The 18,749-nt window shown below is 45.1% G+C and overlaps 1 protein-coding gene across 4 annotated transcripts in view; it reads right to left on the reverse strand.

The window, feature by feature from the left end:
* Window positions 1-18,749, reverse strand: part of CEP83 (centrosomal protein 83) — a 284,641-nt gene that overhangs the window by 120,275 nt on the left and 145,617 nt on the right. For all 4 annotated transcript variants that reach the window (XM_069629801.1, XM_069629802.1, XM_069629804.1 and 1 more), the window contains exons 9-12: window positions 14,970-15,084; window positions 10,349-10,493; window positions 7,463-7,612; window positions 7,148-7,223 (exon numbers count right to left, since the gene is read on the reverse strand). In XM_069629801.1, the coding sequence (XP_069485902.1) occupies window positions 7,148-7,223; window positions 7,463-7,612; window positions 10,349-10,493; window positions 14,970-15,084 (486 nt within the window). The remainder of the gene's footprint in view (window positions 1-7,147; window positions 7,224-7,462; window positions 7,613-10,348; window positions 10,494-14,969; window positions 15,085-18,749) is intronic.

Below are 18,749 nucleotides of genomic sequence, written 5' to 3' on the forward strand. Positions count from 1 at the left end.
ATGGTGAAGACCACGTCTCAAAAGGGAATGCAGCAGCAGACGCACATGCGAAATATGCTGCATACTTTGGTGAGATATGGAACCCCACAGACTCACAGAGAGGGAGAGGGAGGGGAATGGCTAGGGAGATGTTGATAAGAGAAGGGTACACCCATCTCCCAGCCACACAGATTATGGAGCTACAAGCGGCTGCACCAATGGCCGAAAAAGAAATATGGGTAAAAAGAGGATGTACAATGTCACCAACCGACGCACTATGGCGCCAGGGTGGCACTGGAAAAGTTGTAATACCGTTGGCACTTTTAAACACCGCCCTGAGCCAATTACATCACCCAGCCCATACAGGCAAGGAAATAATTGCAGCACGAATTGGAGAAGATTGGTTCTGTCCCGAGTTAAATTCTCATGTGTTGAATTTTATCAGCAATTGTCTCACATGTCAACAGTTTACGGCCGGTCATACCCTAAAAGTGATAAGAGGTACCATACCCCGGCCAGAGGGACCTTTTCGGCACCTTCACATTGACTATGTTGATATGATCAACATATGTCAAGGTAATAGGTATATGATTGTAGTAGTATGTCCATTCTCTAGGTGGATTGAAGCAGGGCCCTGTTCACACCCAGATGCATTTAGAGCAGCCAAATTCCTAGTAAGGGAGGTCTTCCCCAGGTGGGGAGTGTGCGAGGTGTTAAGATCAGACAATGGCCCGCATTTCGCAAACAAAATGTTCCAGCATATCACATCTTTGCTGAGCATAAAACACAAATTTGCATGTGCATACCACCCACAGGCTAACGGTGTATGTGAACGCCTGAATGGCCTATTGAAGGAGGCAATTGCAAAAATACAACAAACAACAAAGAAAAGCTGGTTGTATTGCCTTCCATTAGCCCTATTTGAATTGAGGAATAGGCCAGGGTCCGACCACCACCTCACCCCTCACGAGGTGGTTACTGGACGTCAAATGCGCCTTCCCCTAACGCCAACGTCAAGGGCATTCACTGACCACGAAAGTTCAGCGAGTGTGTTAGGTGATGAAATGTATCAATATGTGTCTTCTTTGATTACTAGTGTTGTGTTTGTGTCTCAACAGCTCGAGCGCACACGGGACGGGTCTACCAGCAATCAAGAAGAAGGCGCCAGTACAGAATTGGAAAAGGAGAACTTGTGCAAACTTGCCAAAGGTGACCACGTGCTACTTCGCAATTTCAATAGGAAGTGGAACGATGAGCGGTTCACTGGCCCCCATCTGGTAGAGGACGTATCAACAAGAGCAGTAAAACTAAAAGACAAGCGTGCCTGGAACCACCTACATGATGTAAAGATCTACAAACTGCAGACCCGCCCCAGCGCCAACGACAGGTCCATTGGAAGAACAGCAACCACATCCCCGACAGAGGAAGGAAGTTTTACCACAGACAGCGACCCAATTGTTCCCTTACCGTGTCACTACCCAGCTTCCCCGGAGACAATAACTGACGAAGAAAGGGGTGATCCCCATACTGCCCACCCCATGGTCACACGCTCAAAGAGTAAAAATACTTCCGCCATCTGAGCCCAAACCCCCCGCCCATTGACCCCCCAAGTATAGTTATAACTGAACTGAAAGCCATTGCCTGCACAAATACACATGTAAACACGTGAATGTTCTCTTTTTCTCTCGCACATACAGGAACTGCGTATTATTGTATTGTTAAGAAAATAGCTTACTAACAAGTTCACTGCCCAGGTGTAGATGGTACTCCCAGACGATAACTACCCAGAAGAATTGTCACACCAATTTGTATACGAAATAAAAAGGCCAACGTACCTAAAAAGGAGAAGGGTGCGTGTCTACTACACAGCATTCCTCTTGGCCATAGAATATTCCATGCCCCACCTCCGCCCATACTTGCCGGTCCTAAGAGACAGATCACTTAGAGTAGCGTGGGAACAGCTCTTCGCCTGGACACTGAATGACTATTTGATAGGGAGAGCTTAAAGGAAACAAACAACTAACATTTAATAACAAGCATTTTGAGAATTTTTAGGCGGGCAACTTTAACGTCGCAAGAATACGCTGCCAGGACTGCAGCAAGGTAAGAGCAAAATGCCGGTGAGATTAGCATATGTAATAAAAGTAATAGGGATTTTGATGATCACCGGGTTCTTGGCTGCCTCTGTATGGCAGTACAGCTATGCTATTGATTTTATTGCTGCACCTAAACCTAATATACCCCCGTCCCCTGCTGCAACAGGTGTTACGTCAGGTGATAGTAGTAACCTTGCACCCAAGCAAAATAGAGGTAAACGCAGCACATACTCAGACAATAAAGGTATTGATAATTATATACAAGATTCAGCACACGTCACGAACATATGGTACCAACACATGACCCGCATTGGTAAGCAGACAACTGAGGACAGCTGCTACGTTTGCTCATTAATACCATATGCCATGAGTGCTTCACGAACATTTGTTGCCACAGAAATAGATGAAAAGACAGCACAGTGCATAATATACTTGGCACTGTTCCAAACGAAAGGAAGATTTCAAGGGACGGTAGTGCACATGACATGGAAAACACGAGACTCATATCCATATGAAAACAACCTCAAGACCTATTTGAGTTACCACAAGAGCAGTTTACATGCTGAAGCATTCAGATACATAACAAGTGGCCCTGCAAAAGGAGAAACAAAGAAAGTAACACTGCAGTATCTACCATGTGATTGGTACGCCACTGAAGTTCCGGGTAAACAAGGATGTTGGGAGAGGCCGCTGGTGACGATAACAGGAAAGGTGTATCTGGACAACAGCTGGGAGATAGGAGTGATTGGCAGCAACATGATAACAAAAGAAACTATCTCAACTATCGAGGCACACAATCACCGATGTTGGACGACGTGGATCAAGTATGTACCAATGCTCACGTGGGTAGAAACAGATGAAGAGCCAATAACAATACTACCGCTGACTGCGCCCAAGGTATGCTACCAGCATAAAGGAGAGGTGGACGTAGGATATAACACCAATTGTGCAAGTGTGATGGAGTTACCTGAGGGGGGAGCAGGAACAGCAGTAATAATGGACCATTATTGGGCCTGTGGAGAAAAGGCATACCATACACTGCCTCCCCTGTGGAATGGTGTGTGCACAATGGTGCACGTCAATGTACCATCACTAGTGGTACCTAAGAAGCATGTCAATGTGGCGAACTTTCCCAAAATGGATGAAGGGGACAAGAGAAAAAAAGAGATCTGCACCACTTCAGGAGGAGCAAGGGAACAGGACCAACAGCAATGATACTGTCCTAAATAGAAGAAAAAGACAAGGAGAGCCACTGACAGGAAATTAATTACCTGTGGGGAAGGTCGGAAACGGCACTAACCTCAATACCGCCAGAACACAGACTATTCAGCAGAGCAGCAATGTTCTTCTCCTCAATAATACACCCGGGACTGCAGGCTTACGCAAACGCGAAATGGCTCCAAATAACTAGATGGGAACTAATGATGACCATCAATTCTACAGTAAATGGGTTTAACGCAATAAGAGGAGCTGCGAGCTATAAGGATGGTAGCACTCCAGAACAGATATGTATTGGACCTTCTCACAGCAATGGAAGGAGGAGTTTGTGCAAAGATAGGACAATCATGCTGCACGTTCATACCTGCCAACGAGGCTGACAATGGTACACTGACAGAAGCAGTTTCACAATTGGCCCAGATGCACTCCAAAATGATGGATGAAAGTAACGGTGTAAACAAGGATAAGAGCTGGTTTTCACTATTATGGTCATGGATGCCATCCTGGCTGTCAGATGGACTGAAAATAATAGTGGGTTGTACTATTTTGGCTGGAGCTACGCTGATCATAATTAGATTTTGGAAGGCCCGGAAGGCACGTACCACTGACGAGTTGCTCGAAATGGTGGGAATGCACCCATTGATGCCAGCAGATGACGGCCAACATACAGGTGTGATAATACAGGAGAGGGAGAAGTTGCGCACCCAAATCATCACCAACCATCTAGACCCACCATCAGTGAAGATCGAGAACCCAAGAAACCCCAGGAGCTACATAGGGAAATGGGTATACTGTACTCCTGGAGGAACCTGTGAATATATGTATTGGTCATTTGAAGATCATGTAAACCATTATGGACATCTAGGAGGAATAACTAAGATATGGCGAGTAAGAGGAGATAACGAGAAGGATATGTTTGTGGTCGACAAGTCGACCAGAGGGGGGACTGAAGTGGGAGAATGGAAGACCAGGCTCCAGTCCTTCACCTCTCGCGCTTGGCCTAAAGGGTCACGACCCAGACACCCGCCACGAGAAGAGTTTGTCCATTTACCAGACGACCAGATACCCTGGTACAGGAACATACGGATGTGTCCATCTGCCTGCCCAGCAGCCCGCACTGGCCACGCCGACACCTGCGGCACGGACCAACTAGACTAAAATCTACACATCGTTAGAGATGCCATGACGACCTAGACAACAGGAAGCACATCTGTACAGATATACACACTGGACATTCCCACACCGATCTACACGAAGAATATACTCAGTGCTATGACGTAGGCGACAGGCATATTCACGGACGTGCATCTTTATTATTTTTACATAGGCTTTCAGAATGCAGAAACGCAAGACGCGTCATGAACTCATCTACAAAGCTTGCTCACGCTTCTCTTGAAACCAGTTACCACCATGAGAAGTATAATGAAGACACGATACTGGTCATGGAACTATATGCTACTATAACCTAAAGCACCTATGCACCAAACGGACCACTTATGCACCAGGCCCAAGTAGGCCTCAAACAAGAGCTCCCGTGGACATTAACAAAGCAAGAGTCAGGTTGCTGATCCTGCAGAATGAGCCCGGTGAAACAACCAGCCAAGGTCGCAATGTTGCAAACCCACATTCCAAGAACAAATCATCAAAGGCACGATGTTGCAACCTCGCACTCCGCGCACCAACGTTAAGGTCACACCTGCAAATTAAACCAGACACACAGTGGAAAAGCAATATTAATTGTGCAGAATTCTGCCTCAAACACGGTCCCTCCCCACGTGACCAAGCCGAACCTGACGAGATGCCAAACCCAGGAGAGGAAAGGCGTCTGGATCCCTCGCTACGAGACACAGGCAGATACACTTGAAAGGCTCAATGGACATCTGCGACAGTGGGAGCGGTCAGCCTTCCAATTATGAATAAATCCTCACATTGTCTGCACGTACCCATAGTGAAACATTGTTGCAAATTGCAGGTACACCGAGAGCTGGGAACAGCGGTGGTCCCAGGCTGGGAAGCTCACGGGCGCACCAATCAGAACATGGGGCTCTTATCACTGACGCCAGTAATATTAACCAATCCTCAGGAGTCTTCATGTAACAATTCTCATGTATCTAATTGTAGGGACAACCCAGATATATCACCTGACTACCCTTTGTCCTCTATATGTGTGCTATACTAACCCTACCACTCGAGCAACCAATTAAGAGTGGCGATAGGTTTTTTTGTTAACTTTCTGAAGTGACGCAAGTAGCGCGTCATAATACAGTAAAAAGGGCCTGCGAGCCCCACGATTGTGTGTGTGTCAGGACGGACGCGTACGCTCCTTGACCCATCCCTGCCGTTTTGTCTAATAAACAGCAGAGTCACCTTGCTCCTTGTGTGTGTCTCATACTCTATCTCATCTGGGATACACGGGAGGAGTTGGGGCCTCCCTGCCTGGAGGTCTGCGGACGGCCCGGCCGACCCCGGCAGAATTTCCCCCCCCGACAGGGCTACAGCTCAGAATTATTTGGAGACTTCTCCAGGAACCTAAAAGCAGGGGAATCTTTTAGACAAAAAAAAAAAATCAACATCACCTGTTCCAGTCTACATAGTGTTGGAGAAAGACTGACCAATCTAAAGACCCATCCTGCACCGCCACTCCTTCACAGATACTATTGTGCCGTTCTAGAAAGACTAAGTCGGACCCTTAGCTATTGCTTCACCACAATGAAAGTGTAGCTCTACGCTTTCTAGAAGACAACGGCGCAAGACATGCTTTACAGACAGAAGTACATCCTTTCGAGCATAACCTTACAACACCCACCAAACGACCTTCATATTCAACCCAGAGGTTTTCTTGAGCACCTGCAGGTCTATGTGGTACCAACATGCCATTATGGTGCCCTTTGTCGGTTCCAGTAACCAACACATTTGGATCCTCTACCAAATAAAATCAATCACTGATAAGGAATGATTTAAGGCAGCTGGCATAAAGTCCAGTAATGGAAATTAGAAATGTGCTAGGTGAGCTGGGGCGGTTTGTTGTGGTGCTACTGAATGAGGTTGTGGGTGTACAAACGGCCAATGTACAAATGCGAGTGCCCATAATATAAGGAATTGGACTAGGGTTTGATACACTTTACAATAGTTCCAGAATTTCCCAGAGCCTTGTCAGCCTCTGGTTTTTGAGGAAAAGATGCCTCTAAGAAATAAAGAACTTTAATCAACACAGAGTTTGAAACTTATCTGGAACGGAAGAAATCTCTTTAGACAATGCACTTTTGTCCCCGGAACTACTCAATGTAGGGCAGGAACACCCCACTTAACAGTTCAGAATATCTTATGCAAGGGGTGATCTTCTCGCCAGTACTGGTAATCTGTGCCAAACCCTGTACTGCGAAACTCTTACCCAAAAGGCGGGACCTACTGCTTGAGAATGGAAGCCACCACCTCCCGAGGAACTCAACCTCATTTTGGTAGTGCCGAAGGGACCATCGATCCATCCTTCCAGAGAGATGGCCAGGTGCCACTTTTCTAAAAGGTTGTAAGCCATGTGCACAAAGTCGGGGGGAAACTGGGCAGAGATGAAACTCAAATACAGTGCATCCATTTTCAAAAAACAAAATAGTGTATGACAAATAGAATGTTAGAAGCGGAAGTCCTCTGATGCAGACACAGTCAACATCTAGAGCTATATGGAAACATCCAGCCATCAATGGTCGGAAAAAATGGAAAGCTTGGTGGACAACCAGCTAATGAAGTGGCCAGTTTCTGGATAGAAGCATCATTTGGCTGACATTCCTTAAAGATTACAACATGAAGTAAAACCCAATTTCTAGATCACAATAAATACTAAAGGTACAGATGCTCACCTGTTTAAGACCGGCATCCTCATTTTTCTCCCTTTCAAGTTGTTCAATGTAGCCAGTTTGTTGCTGAACCTTCGACCTAAAAATTGTTCAATGCAATTTGTTACTACATTAAGAAGAAACCTTTCTAATAGTAGTCTCTAGTTACCAACTGACGTTATTAGCTGAATGAAAAAAATCTTATACTATGGCATGGGTAATATCCTGGCCACCATCTCTAAAATGTGACCAAGTATTGTACAATTCCTGAAACAAATCATGAAAATCAATCTTTGTCTTTTGTGGAACATATCACAATGAGATAAGAGAGCAAGTAACCTAAGTGCCTGAAGCTCTTTTCGGGCATTGTTCTCGGCCATCTGGACAGAATGCAATTTATCTTCCAATTTGTGGATTTCAGCGGCCTTCAGGCAGTCTCTCTCCATTTTGTCTTTCTCCAAAATCGCTATTTTGTTCTCAAATTCCAATCTGAAACAAAATACAGCACTTGATGACTTGTACACACAGATCAACGCCAGTGAACATAGGAAAGCCTGCCCAAAAGCACATGAAGCAACTATGTAGAAGGGCATTGGGTCTTCAGAATCCATAAACCACCATGATCTGTATGCATATGATCACAAACATGTTAACTAAGGCTTTGTACTGTCCGTAGAACATTCCATTTGGGTCAGCCAGTCAGGAACAAGGTTTCCAGCAAACTCTGGCACGATCAGCCAGCAGGTGCTCCGAACCCTCATTCTTGACTGTCTCAAGCGGAAGGACTGTGATGCTTGCGCCATGCATCTCACCACCACTTGTAAAGTTCTTATCGTTCTTCCCCTCTTGCATCACTCTGCTAGTCCACTGCCTGAAGTCGTGGCACCACCTATGTGTACTGACAGGGTGTGGATTGCTAGGCCAGATTGTCCCCACCCACAATCCGTTGGCTACCTTTATGATGCCCCATCTATGGTTTCACATGTCGTGTCTTCTTGCTGCAGCCTTCCTTAGCCTGATCCCATTATCTTAGCAACACGCTGCTGCGGGGAAGCTGCAGCGTCTCTCATTCAACTTTTTTGGGCTGCCATCCTGACCCACGACCTCCCCACTGTTGCTGAAAACTTTAGTGTCAATCAAGGGTAGAATTCAGGGGATTTAAGGGCACCACAGCACTTAATGGGCTTTCCATGCACCTAATGACCAGGGAGTCCACCCCTGTGTGTCAATAAAGCTTAATTATGATGGAGTTCTTTTTCAATTACAGCCTATTTGCTGCTTTAAAAATCGGTGATGTTTGTAGCCCAGGTATCATTTGCTCAAGGGTTTCTTTTCCTATTAGCAGTACAATAAACTCCCCTATTCAGTTTCCACCAAACTGTAGATTAATTGTGAGGTCTTTCCTAGGTCTTGGCCCTGGATTTTTGTCCCTTCCACTACTGCATGTGAGACTTCGGGCATGGGCAAAGCCTCTATACACATTCAGGGCTGTCGGCCCAAACGGTTTCCTATACAGCACAGAAAACAGACTCAAACATGAGGCAGTATAACAAAGTGCTGCTTTTGGAAAGGATTGCTATTCCCATCTTCTGGTGTAGGCGGAAGTGTGATGCTGGTTGAGAACCGGTTGTGCTACTGGGTCTCTAGCATTGGACCACAGTTGTTGTGAAGGCATGGCTTGCAATAACTACTGGGGGATCGATTTTTTTGTTTGGTGCACCTAGATAGTACCGGGTACCATTCAAGGACAGTTTGCTCTTGATTCATAACAAAAGGCAAACAAAATATATGGCTTGAAGGAAGCACCAATATATGTGATGAGTCATTAATAACACACCTGTACACAAGTGTTTATAGGCGCAACAAGAGAAGGGAGGGAAGACAAAGGGAGGACAATACAAACTATCTTACTAGGCCTTGTGACATTCAAATCGTGCAAGTGCGACAGCACCAGAGTGCTGGAGGGACAGAGGGCGCGGGGGGGTGCCAGGAAGTGAGGTTTGAGGGGGGGGGAGGGGCACGCATGCGATCATGGCACCCATGCTCTGAATAAGTGCATCCAGGGCAGCGCAACTCAGGGTAAGTGCAGGGAGGCAGGGGGCTGTAGAGGATACAGTTACAGCCCCTAAGTGTGTGGTGGCCAGAGGCAGTGCAGGGGAGACTGATCATGGAGGAGCCTGGTACCCGTTATGCTCCGAGGGTAGCCAGGTAACCAGTCGGTACAGCAGACAGATAGGTCAGCAGAGGAGGGACAAAGAAAGCAGAGGAGAATAGGAAGGTCTTGAGCTGCTTCCAGAACATCAGGTGGTCCAGCTCAAGTTTGAAGAGGGGCAGGGAAGCCAATCCAGAGGGATGCACCTGCAGAAGAGATCTACCCCCCCACTCTCTCTCTAGTGAAGCGCCTGACCGTCAGAGAGTTGGAGGTAGTTGAGCGAAGGGCTCGAGAAGAAAGATATTTTGGAAGACAGTTTGTGTTATAGGACATAAACAACCACATTTTGGGGGCACGTAATACTATTGATGGGGTATGTACGATGCACTTATGCAGAACTTTCTAACTCTTTTGGGAAACTGCACCCTGATTTTATTTTCAAGCGTTTATTGAGGAAGACGACTCCCAACATGGTCAGGCATGCTCACTGCCCTCGCTCAGTGCAAAATGGGGCCAATATGCCAGTCCTATGCAGTTATTCAGATGCCAATGTTTGAGTATTACAGCAAAGCTCTGCACAACAAAGCCCAGAATATACAATTAATAAGTCAATGTCAGGCCAGCCTAACAAGATCACTCTCCAAATTAGAATCATTAAATATTTTAAGTTTTAAAAAATTTGATTACCATGTCCTGCAATACATTTTCATAAGAACAAATATGTTAATACAGCTATGTCACATTTTAAACTATCAACAATAATCCCTACAAGACGACTTCAGATTTAAACCCAAATGAGTGCTTGGTCAGTGAAATTGAAAGATTTTCAATTTGACATTTTTAGACTGAGCAGTCTAGTAGAGCAAACAGCAGCTTCAACAACCATATGCCAATAACATTCTGTTATATACTGAAAAGGTTTAATTTTCTTAAACAGAGTTAACAATATAAACTACATAGCAGAACACATTAGCATTGTTAGGTAAATGAAAAGCAGAGGATAAAAAGAGAAAAACAAAACTGCAATTATTTTGAAATGCATGATATTAGTGGGTGGTAAGGAATCCGCTTACTTTTCAGCCTGAAGTTCACTGATTTTAATATAGGATGTTTCTTTTGCTGCCTGAAGTCTGCGTATCATTTCACGATCCTTTTCACCCAAGATCTCTTTATGGCGTTCAATACTTGCCCTCATAATGTCATTGTCTGACTGCAATACTGTTTTCAAAAGACAAGTATTTAATGTGTTGTCAACAGGAAGGCATTTTTATATACATTAGCTTAATCTACTTCTTTAGAAGCAACTTGGCACAATAACCACACTTAAATGCAGGTTACATATTTGATCAAATAAGAACATTCACATACCATGTTGACTTTGGGTAATTTTAAAGTTTCTTAAAATATTTCTCTTTAGAGATTTGATGTAGTGCCATCCAAGCAGCAGGAAGAGGACAAGTTCAAGAGAACAATTTAAAGTCAGAGGAGCATTCTGAACATGAAACCAAATGGTGGGTGGCGTCTGATTAAAACCAACTTGCAGAAACCAAGATGTGATTGTGTGGCAGAGTAGGCAATTTTAGCCATTAGGAGTTCATATGATTTGAAAAGAATTGTACAATTAAGTGCCAAGATTAAACTTAGGTCTCAGGACCTATGGTCAACAACCAGTGTGTTTCCAACTAACATAAAAAGGTTTTGTAATGGTGGTTTTAGTTAGCGTGACCGAACCCAGCTCTCCCCAAATCTGTTGTGTACCCGGTTGTGTGGACAGATCAATACAATATATCACAGGTACAGGGGATCCCACAACAGTTTTTGTGTAATAACTGCTATAGTCAGTAGAAATAGGAAATGCAGCATAATGACTAATGTCAGATATGTGTCACTTAAATTGTCCATGAGTTGAAAACTTAACAAGGTGGCTGTGGAAAAAGCAAGCCAGTCACTGCACACCGATTTCTTTCAAAATCAATTGAGAACGCACGTCCATCTACAGCAGGCAACACAGTTGCAAGCCATTTCATTAGCTCAGTACATCTTAAACTGAATATACGTACAAGCTTTTTTGCACGTGTCACCCAACACAGGTATGAACTTGTCATCTCAATTTACCGCCAACGACCAAGCTTCAACTACTTGATACTTTTCAAAATATTTCATTCTAATTTTACAATATACCTAGATATTATTCGCCAACATCTAATACAACAAATAGGATTTATATGTCAAACTAAAATCATGGATGCCCTCAACATATCCCACCTGTCCGATTACCAGCTAGAGAACACAGTCTTCTTGATTTTAGCCTTAACGACAGTGGCCATTTCAGTAGCAGCCTAGGACGTTGAAAAATTCTAGGGGAACCTAGCCACCGAGGGCCAGGACATAGGCCATAAGGACCGACTAGTGCCCAATTTGAAAACATGTGGCAGAAAGTGTAGCATGTTAACATGCCTGCACTAGTTGACTGGATTCTGGTAAATAACTTTCTTCCCTATATGCATCTAGTATTGCAAAAGGCCTCCGGACATTTCAAGTTGGTGTCTTGACCAAAGGTGATAAGGTGATGCAAGTTGTCTTGAAGACGAGACAAGGCTGGAGGAGGAGCAGCCAATGTTATTCTTGCAGTTAGATTTCCGCAGACTTGCACTGACTGTAGTGGACTGCTACAGGTGGGAGAAGACTAGAGCTTGGCCGGTGGATCGGAAGCCTGAGGCAGGATGAAAGTGGCTCTTTCAGAGGCGTGAGATCTAGTACCAGGTTCTCTGTGTTGTCTTAGTGGCATGGGGCTTGAAGTAGAGGTCGCAGTCAATGGTGAACTTTAAAGACTTTGTGGAGGGTGCACATCAATAGAGTTCCATTTCCACCAGTCAGTTTCTTGGTGGCATTCCCAAGAAGGATAAACTCTTCATCTGGATCAATTTCAGATACCCACTCTACATGCAATAATAATCCAAAAAGACAAGAAAAAAAAATGAAAATAATAAGAAAACACTTGGAGGATACTCCCAGAAGGCCCATGTATGCAGAATCACCAGCAGGAAACATACAGGAGAACACTAGAAAGTGAAACCGAATGCCGAAATCTTTTCATACCAGCGTCGGGCACGGTGTACTTGGATTCTTCCTAGCTGGACTTTGGCATCCGAGACCCCGCTGGTGAAATAACAGAGTGGGAAGAGAACACCATTTAAGGAGCTGGACTGAGGGGAAGAGGCTGCAGCCAGTATATATTGAAGCACTGCAGCCCGTGAGCTTAGTTCCACCCTTTTTCCTTTGCACTGTGAAGGCGAGGGACTGCGGAACCATGGCGTACTAGCTATCCGCCAAGAGAGGTGGCTAGGGAGGGAGATGAGGAATCAGTGCGAGGAACAGCCATCAGAAAAAACATTACTGATAGGCAAGTCATTTGTTAGTCTAATTCCTCCCACGGATTCCTCATTTAGGATAGACGCCCATAGCAGTACTTTGATGTGGAGGAGAGCACCGACACCACCTACACCAGAAAACCCTGAAGGCCTGCTCTACCAAAGCGAGCACCTGTCCTGACTGAGAATGTTCTGCAAAATTGTGCAGAGAACATATAGCTGCCTAGCAAATATAACAGGGACTCACGTTGCAGAGCCGAGGTGGCAGCCAGCCCTCGGTGGAATGAGCCCTGCGGCCTACAGGCGCATCACTGCCAACCAAATGGTAGCATTCTGAGATGCAGAGGTTTATGGACTTTGACAGTTTGTTTGGTCCAAGCCCTGCCAGTATGGGCACAAGCATAACCATTAATAAGCTGCCCATCTTTCCAGTCTCCCTTGTCCAAGAAACAAAGTAGCCAAGGGCCCGTCCCGCGGACCAGCCAATGGAATATTTCCTGGCCCAGGGAAAAATGGCAAGATGGATCTTTTGAGAGAGATGGAAATCAGAGACAACCTTCTGGAGGAAGGATACACTCGCTCCACATCACCTGTTGGAGAAAACCCAATACAGAGGTTTAATGGCTGAAGCAGAAGTTATGGCGATCTGGACAATCACCTTAAAGGTAAGTAATCTTAACCAACAAGAATGAAGGGGCTAAAACAGAGCACCAATAAGAAACCTTAACACTAAATTCAGGTCCCAAGCCGGAACAACAAACTGGTACTGAGGAATCCGTGGGAGGAATTAGACTAACAAATGACTTGCCTATCAGTAATCCCATGAGATCCTCCCGGAGTGAGTTTGTACATCAGCATACACTGGGAGGGTGTAGTAAAGGAGGGAAGTGTAAGAAATCAGAGTACTGGGAGCAGAATTAATTACTTTTCCTTACTCCTCTGAAATGTTGGGTCAAGGAGACACCATTTTCCTGGCCACTGTTAAAGGAAAGAGGTTGTGCATGACTTCCTGGCCAAAGGAAGAATCTTTTCCTCAAGATGCATCAATAGAATAATGGTTACAGAACGTGGCCTTAGTGGCAGCCTTGCAGAGGTCTGCCACACGAATCTACCTGTGGAAGACCACCTATGCTGGCTTAGCTCTGGCAGAAGAAGAATGAAGTCGGAGGACAGAGATTTGTAATTTCTAGGAAACTATCCAACTTCCAATAAAAGCTTCTGCCACAGCACTGATGCTCAAGGAAGTCTGCTACAGGACATAAATAAATGGTCGGACTTCAGGGCCTGGGCCAGTCCACGTAAGAGCCTACGGTTCCCCGATTCTTCTCCCCGAGTTGAGAGCCATTAGAAAGGAAGTCTTTGTTGTCAAGTCAAAATCTCAAGAAGCAATCAGTTCTGCGTGAAGGCTGGTAGGATGACATAATGGCAACAATTCCTGGAAAAGGATGCTATAACCTAGCACATTGCAAATAACTTTTTACTGCTTCATAAGTCAATGAGTACAGAGTTATGCAGATATTACAGAAAGACAGCGTCTGCATGACTGGATGAGGATACCCATGCCAGTCAGAAAGGACAAATCCATTAAAAGCATCCCTGGTGTCTACCTTTATTTTAAGTAATTGCCAAAACCCCAATTGCAAACCCTTAGCCATTTGCTTTTATACCGTTTTCTGGTAGAGTAGCATGTATATCGCAGATGCTTTCATTTGAAATTTCCAGATGTGCATAAGTAACTTGTGTCACGTTCAGCACTAGAATGAACAGGCAAAGAATGGCATCACCTTTGCTGAAGTAAAAAGTCATGAACACTAAACTGAATATTTTGTTTTGATGGGTTAAGTAGTTCCAAGAGCCACATCTGCCATAGGTAGAAGGGGACAAGGATTATACTACATTTCAGCCATATCTGCCTTGGGTATGAGGGCGACAAGGATACATTTCAGCCATATCTGCCTTGGCTATAAGGGCGACAAGAATTATACTACATTTCAGCTGTATCTGCCTTGGGTTTCCAAGGACGCCATAAAGGTGCATGCCGTCATGACTTGGCTATCCACAGCCTGGAGTACAGCAGGGACGAGCACAAACATAACTGCGCCATGGAGAGAAACCGAGAACCTGAACGCCTGTAGCAGCAGACTCCTCCAGGCTCTCTGCTGTAACCTTGCAGCTGGAATCTTCGCATTTTGCACCATACAACTGGTAGAACTAGAGGTTTCCTTCAATTAACATATCTTGTTGTGAGCACTCAAAGCAATCACATGTGTTTTAGACATGCAATAATATGCAATATATTAAAAACGCATGCTATAAAGGTTACCATCTAATTGCATTTGCATTCGGTCCTTCTCTCGTTCAACATCACTTTTGGCTCTTGCTGCATCCAGTTTGATATTTGCAATTTCTATTTTGTGCAAGTGTGTGATCTCTTCAACCTGTCAAAGCAAAGCAAAATATTTTAACATTTTGAAATATTTTGATACTTGAAAAAAAAACAAAAAACATGATTTTCAGGAAATAGGAAAAGGAGACCGATTGATGTTAGGTTGTTAATGACAGTTGCTGGTTATAAGCTTCACCTATTATCATTGTATAAACTGGGAAATAATGTTGGAAAGAACTTTTCAGAATGACAGAGAATTGGCAACCTTAAATTAAATACTTAGTCACCTCTGTAAATCAAGAATAAAGAGATCAGAACTGGTCCCAATAAAACCGGGGCCAATTCCATAAAAGGCTGTGTTAAGAAAATATTTACTCACTGTAGCAACGAGTCCCCTTTCATCCATACCCATGGCGTGTCCTGCGGAAAAGCAATGTTGCCGGAGACTGTTGCCCAGCAGAATGTATACAATATCCCTAGGAAAGATGAGCACATGGCCACCCCTTGACTCCCTTTTATCAAGTCACTTGATTAGGGGGTGGGGGGCGGGATGCTGCATAAAGAAAAGGGGACTCAGAGTACAGTAGTCACTATGGTGAGCAACTTTCTTGCTCTTACGTCCCGTCCCCTCTCCTCCATACCCCTGAGTGATTCTTACTCAGCTCTGAATAGTTGGGAAGTTGGAAATCGTATCGATCCACCTAAAGAAGCTTCTTAATACGGCTAGTCCAAAAGCAGCACCTGTTCATGAAAAAGAGTGGGAGCATGGTCTTTGCAGCAGGCATGGCTCGGGTGTCCATGGCTAAGCGACGGAGGCTCAAGGGTGCATGCATGCCATAACACAGGGGGTCTTTAGGCCTCCAAGATTGTGGCTACCAACCAATGGGCTATATAAGCCTTTGAAGCCGTTCAACCCGGGGAGGCCCAACCAAAGGTCACAAAACGTAGTTTCAAACACATTAGGTTCTTTGAATGGTGCATTTGCAGGGATCTGCCCACTTCCCAAGAGTGGTGCATTCAGTCTGCCTCCGATGAAGGGTTCTTCAAGAACCCTTACACTTTTCTTTCACCCCCGCTCGCTCCTCCCCTTCTATTTTGGAAGTTTCCAAATGCATATTCGTGGTTAGTGGGATTAACACTGAAGGCCGCTGCCACTACATCCCTTTTTTCTCCTTAAGAGTGATTAATCCTGGTCGCCCAAAAGACTCCCAGGCTCAGTGTGCTCCTTAAGCACCCTCTTTGTGCCCTAGGGTGATCGTATCACCCTACACTGCACATTGGTTTTAGGGGGTTTGCTGGTGGCAGCAGGGGTGCAAGCCGATTTACCACACTGGTATCCCAATGTACCTTTATGGTAACCACAGGAGCATTCTTATTCCTACTCTAGGCCATTTCGTTTTTTGGGGCTTCCTTTGTTCAGGGGAAATCACGAGGCAGGCCCAAAATGTCTGTTCTACCCAAGTGGGCTCTTTGTGAACCCAAAATGCCTGCCTCTACAGTGGTTTGAACTGGTTTAGACCAGTTCTTCGCCGAGGCAGGCCACTACACTTGTGTGGAGTGGACACATATATAGGGGAACCCCTATTCCTGAGCAGAGTGCTGCTGTATTTTTGGGAGGAGAGCGGGTTAGCTTATCTGCTAGAGGACTTCTTTACGTTCCCCAAAGTTGCTTAGTTTTATAGGCCTCTTCTGGGTATACTGGCCGGATGCAGCGGCCTGGGCATTGCTCAGGTTTCTGGCTGCTGTATGTCCTTCCTAATCGATACTCGTTCTGCTTCTGGTGCTCATTTGCTGGGGCCAGGCCTTATATCCAGGGACAATATTTTGGGCCGCTTTATCACAGCTTACCACATTTTACTGTGCTGGTCTGCCGCTTTGGTTTTGGAAGCTGCCCCCCGTCAGGAAGGGTGTGGTTGTCCCAACATCCCAGCAAATCTGATGGTCTGGTCCATCTTGATTGCCACCACTGTGGTCTTGCTGCAGGGGCTGTTTTTGCTCGTTGGCCTTTGAGAACCGGGGTCTGCTGTGTGCATGTTCGTCTGTCCTCCTGAAGCCATCCCACTCTTATTTCACTCCTGTGGAAGAAGACTGTTCTTTTGGGCAGACAGTCACCATTGGCTCAGGTGCAAAGTACCTGCGTGACCAGATCCTTCAGTTCAATCTTTGATAAGAAACCTTTACTTACTGCGTTTTCAGAAACCAACACCAAGTTCTCACGTTAGAGCCCCTGGGTTTGTTGGTTATTAAAGAAACCCTCAAAAGTCCCCCCACCTGGTTTCAATTTTGTTTTTTACTAAGGGTGTACCGAACTTTGCGCTGACTGAATATTCAGATGAAGTTTGGCTGAAATCCAGCTATTCCGCGGAATACTTCCTGGAACACTCACTGGAAGCCGAAGTCCACTATTTATGATTAGCTAACCTTTCTCTGAGCGATTATAGCCATTCACAGTGAGTGGGACAGTGGGAGGAAGGCTGTAGCAGCCAATGAGCTGCTTGCTTGTTGGGTTCTGCAGCCTTCCGCAAGCAGTATTTTGCAGACAGTTTTGCTCATGGAGCACCACCAAAAGGAGATGGTATTTACAGAACGCCAGTCACTGGAGTGCAGGATGCATTTCCATAATGTGCCTCGAGCAGTATATTAAAATATACTGCTGGAAGCACGATATGGAAATTAACTAGTTGGCTTTGGCTGAATACTTGGACCAACTATTTGATATTCTGACGAATAGTATTTTCACTATTGGGTACACCCCTACTTTCTACTGCATTGCCACAATGGTTAACATTGGGGACCCAATACTGCTCTGCTTCCTGGGGTTGTTGTATCTTGAACCCTCCCACTAGATATCTTCTTCCAGGTCTACACTGGTGTCACCTGGGGTCAGCTACATTCTTCTTGGGACTTATGGGGAGGAACTGTGACTTAACCGTTCTTTTCAGCATACCCACAGACTTTCTTGCATTGTTTCCTATAGGGAACTTTCTTGAACTTCTGCAAGTGACACTAGAAAGTGTTTAACTGGAACTGCAGGATTTTTGAATCCCCAGAGTTCTTCACCAAGCCCTGGATTTTTAGGGACGGTCTCTGATGCATTGGGTATTTTTAAATCTGCATGTTCCACTGCAGTATTGGATGTACATTGTTCACGGAGGTGCTACTGTTTCCCTCATTGGTGTCCAACATGTCTTCCTGGGTCTTGGGACTAGATACATTATTTACTCTAACGTACCTATGAAAATCTATTTGTACTAAGTCTGCCACCAGGTATGGGGCTTGCATTGTAGGGTACAGAATGAGTTCGGCCTTGACTGGTCACTTTTCCGTTCTTCGTCTACACCATGCTTTGCTAGGTGTTCTGTATAATCGGATTACTTGTTTTTCCAATAATAATTATGTCTGACCTTATAAATAACATGCATATTTTTCAGTAGTACATTTTTGGTGGCGTCTCTTGGGATTCATTATACCTCCTTGCAGCCTTCTTCCTCCCAAAGTAAAGCCTGAATGCTCTGCTACAGCTCCCACGAGAGAATTGTCTTTTCTTTTGGGGTACACACTGTTCTACCATTAAGTTAAGAATATTACACAGCCCTCACCAGTCGGTAGTGCAAGCATCTCCCTAACAGGCAAAGAGATGTCTTGGATGGTGTAGAAACTCATGGCAATCTTGGCTGAAATGGAAGGATGAGTCCTGGGGACGGTCTCTTGCTCCAC

The sequence above is a fragment of the Ambystoma mexicanum genome, chromosome 12, assembly GCF_040938575.1.
Source record: "Ambystoma mexicanum isolate Mex_15411 chromosome 12, UKY_AmexF1_1, whole genome shotgun sequence".
Classification (NCBI taxonomy): Eukaryota; Metazoa; Chordata; class Amphibia; order Caudata; family Ambystomatidae; genus Ambystoma; species Ambystoma mexicanum.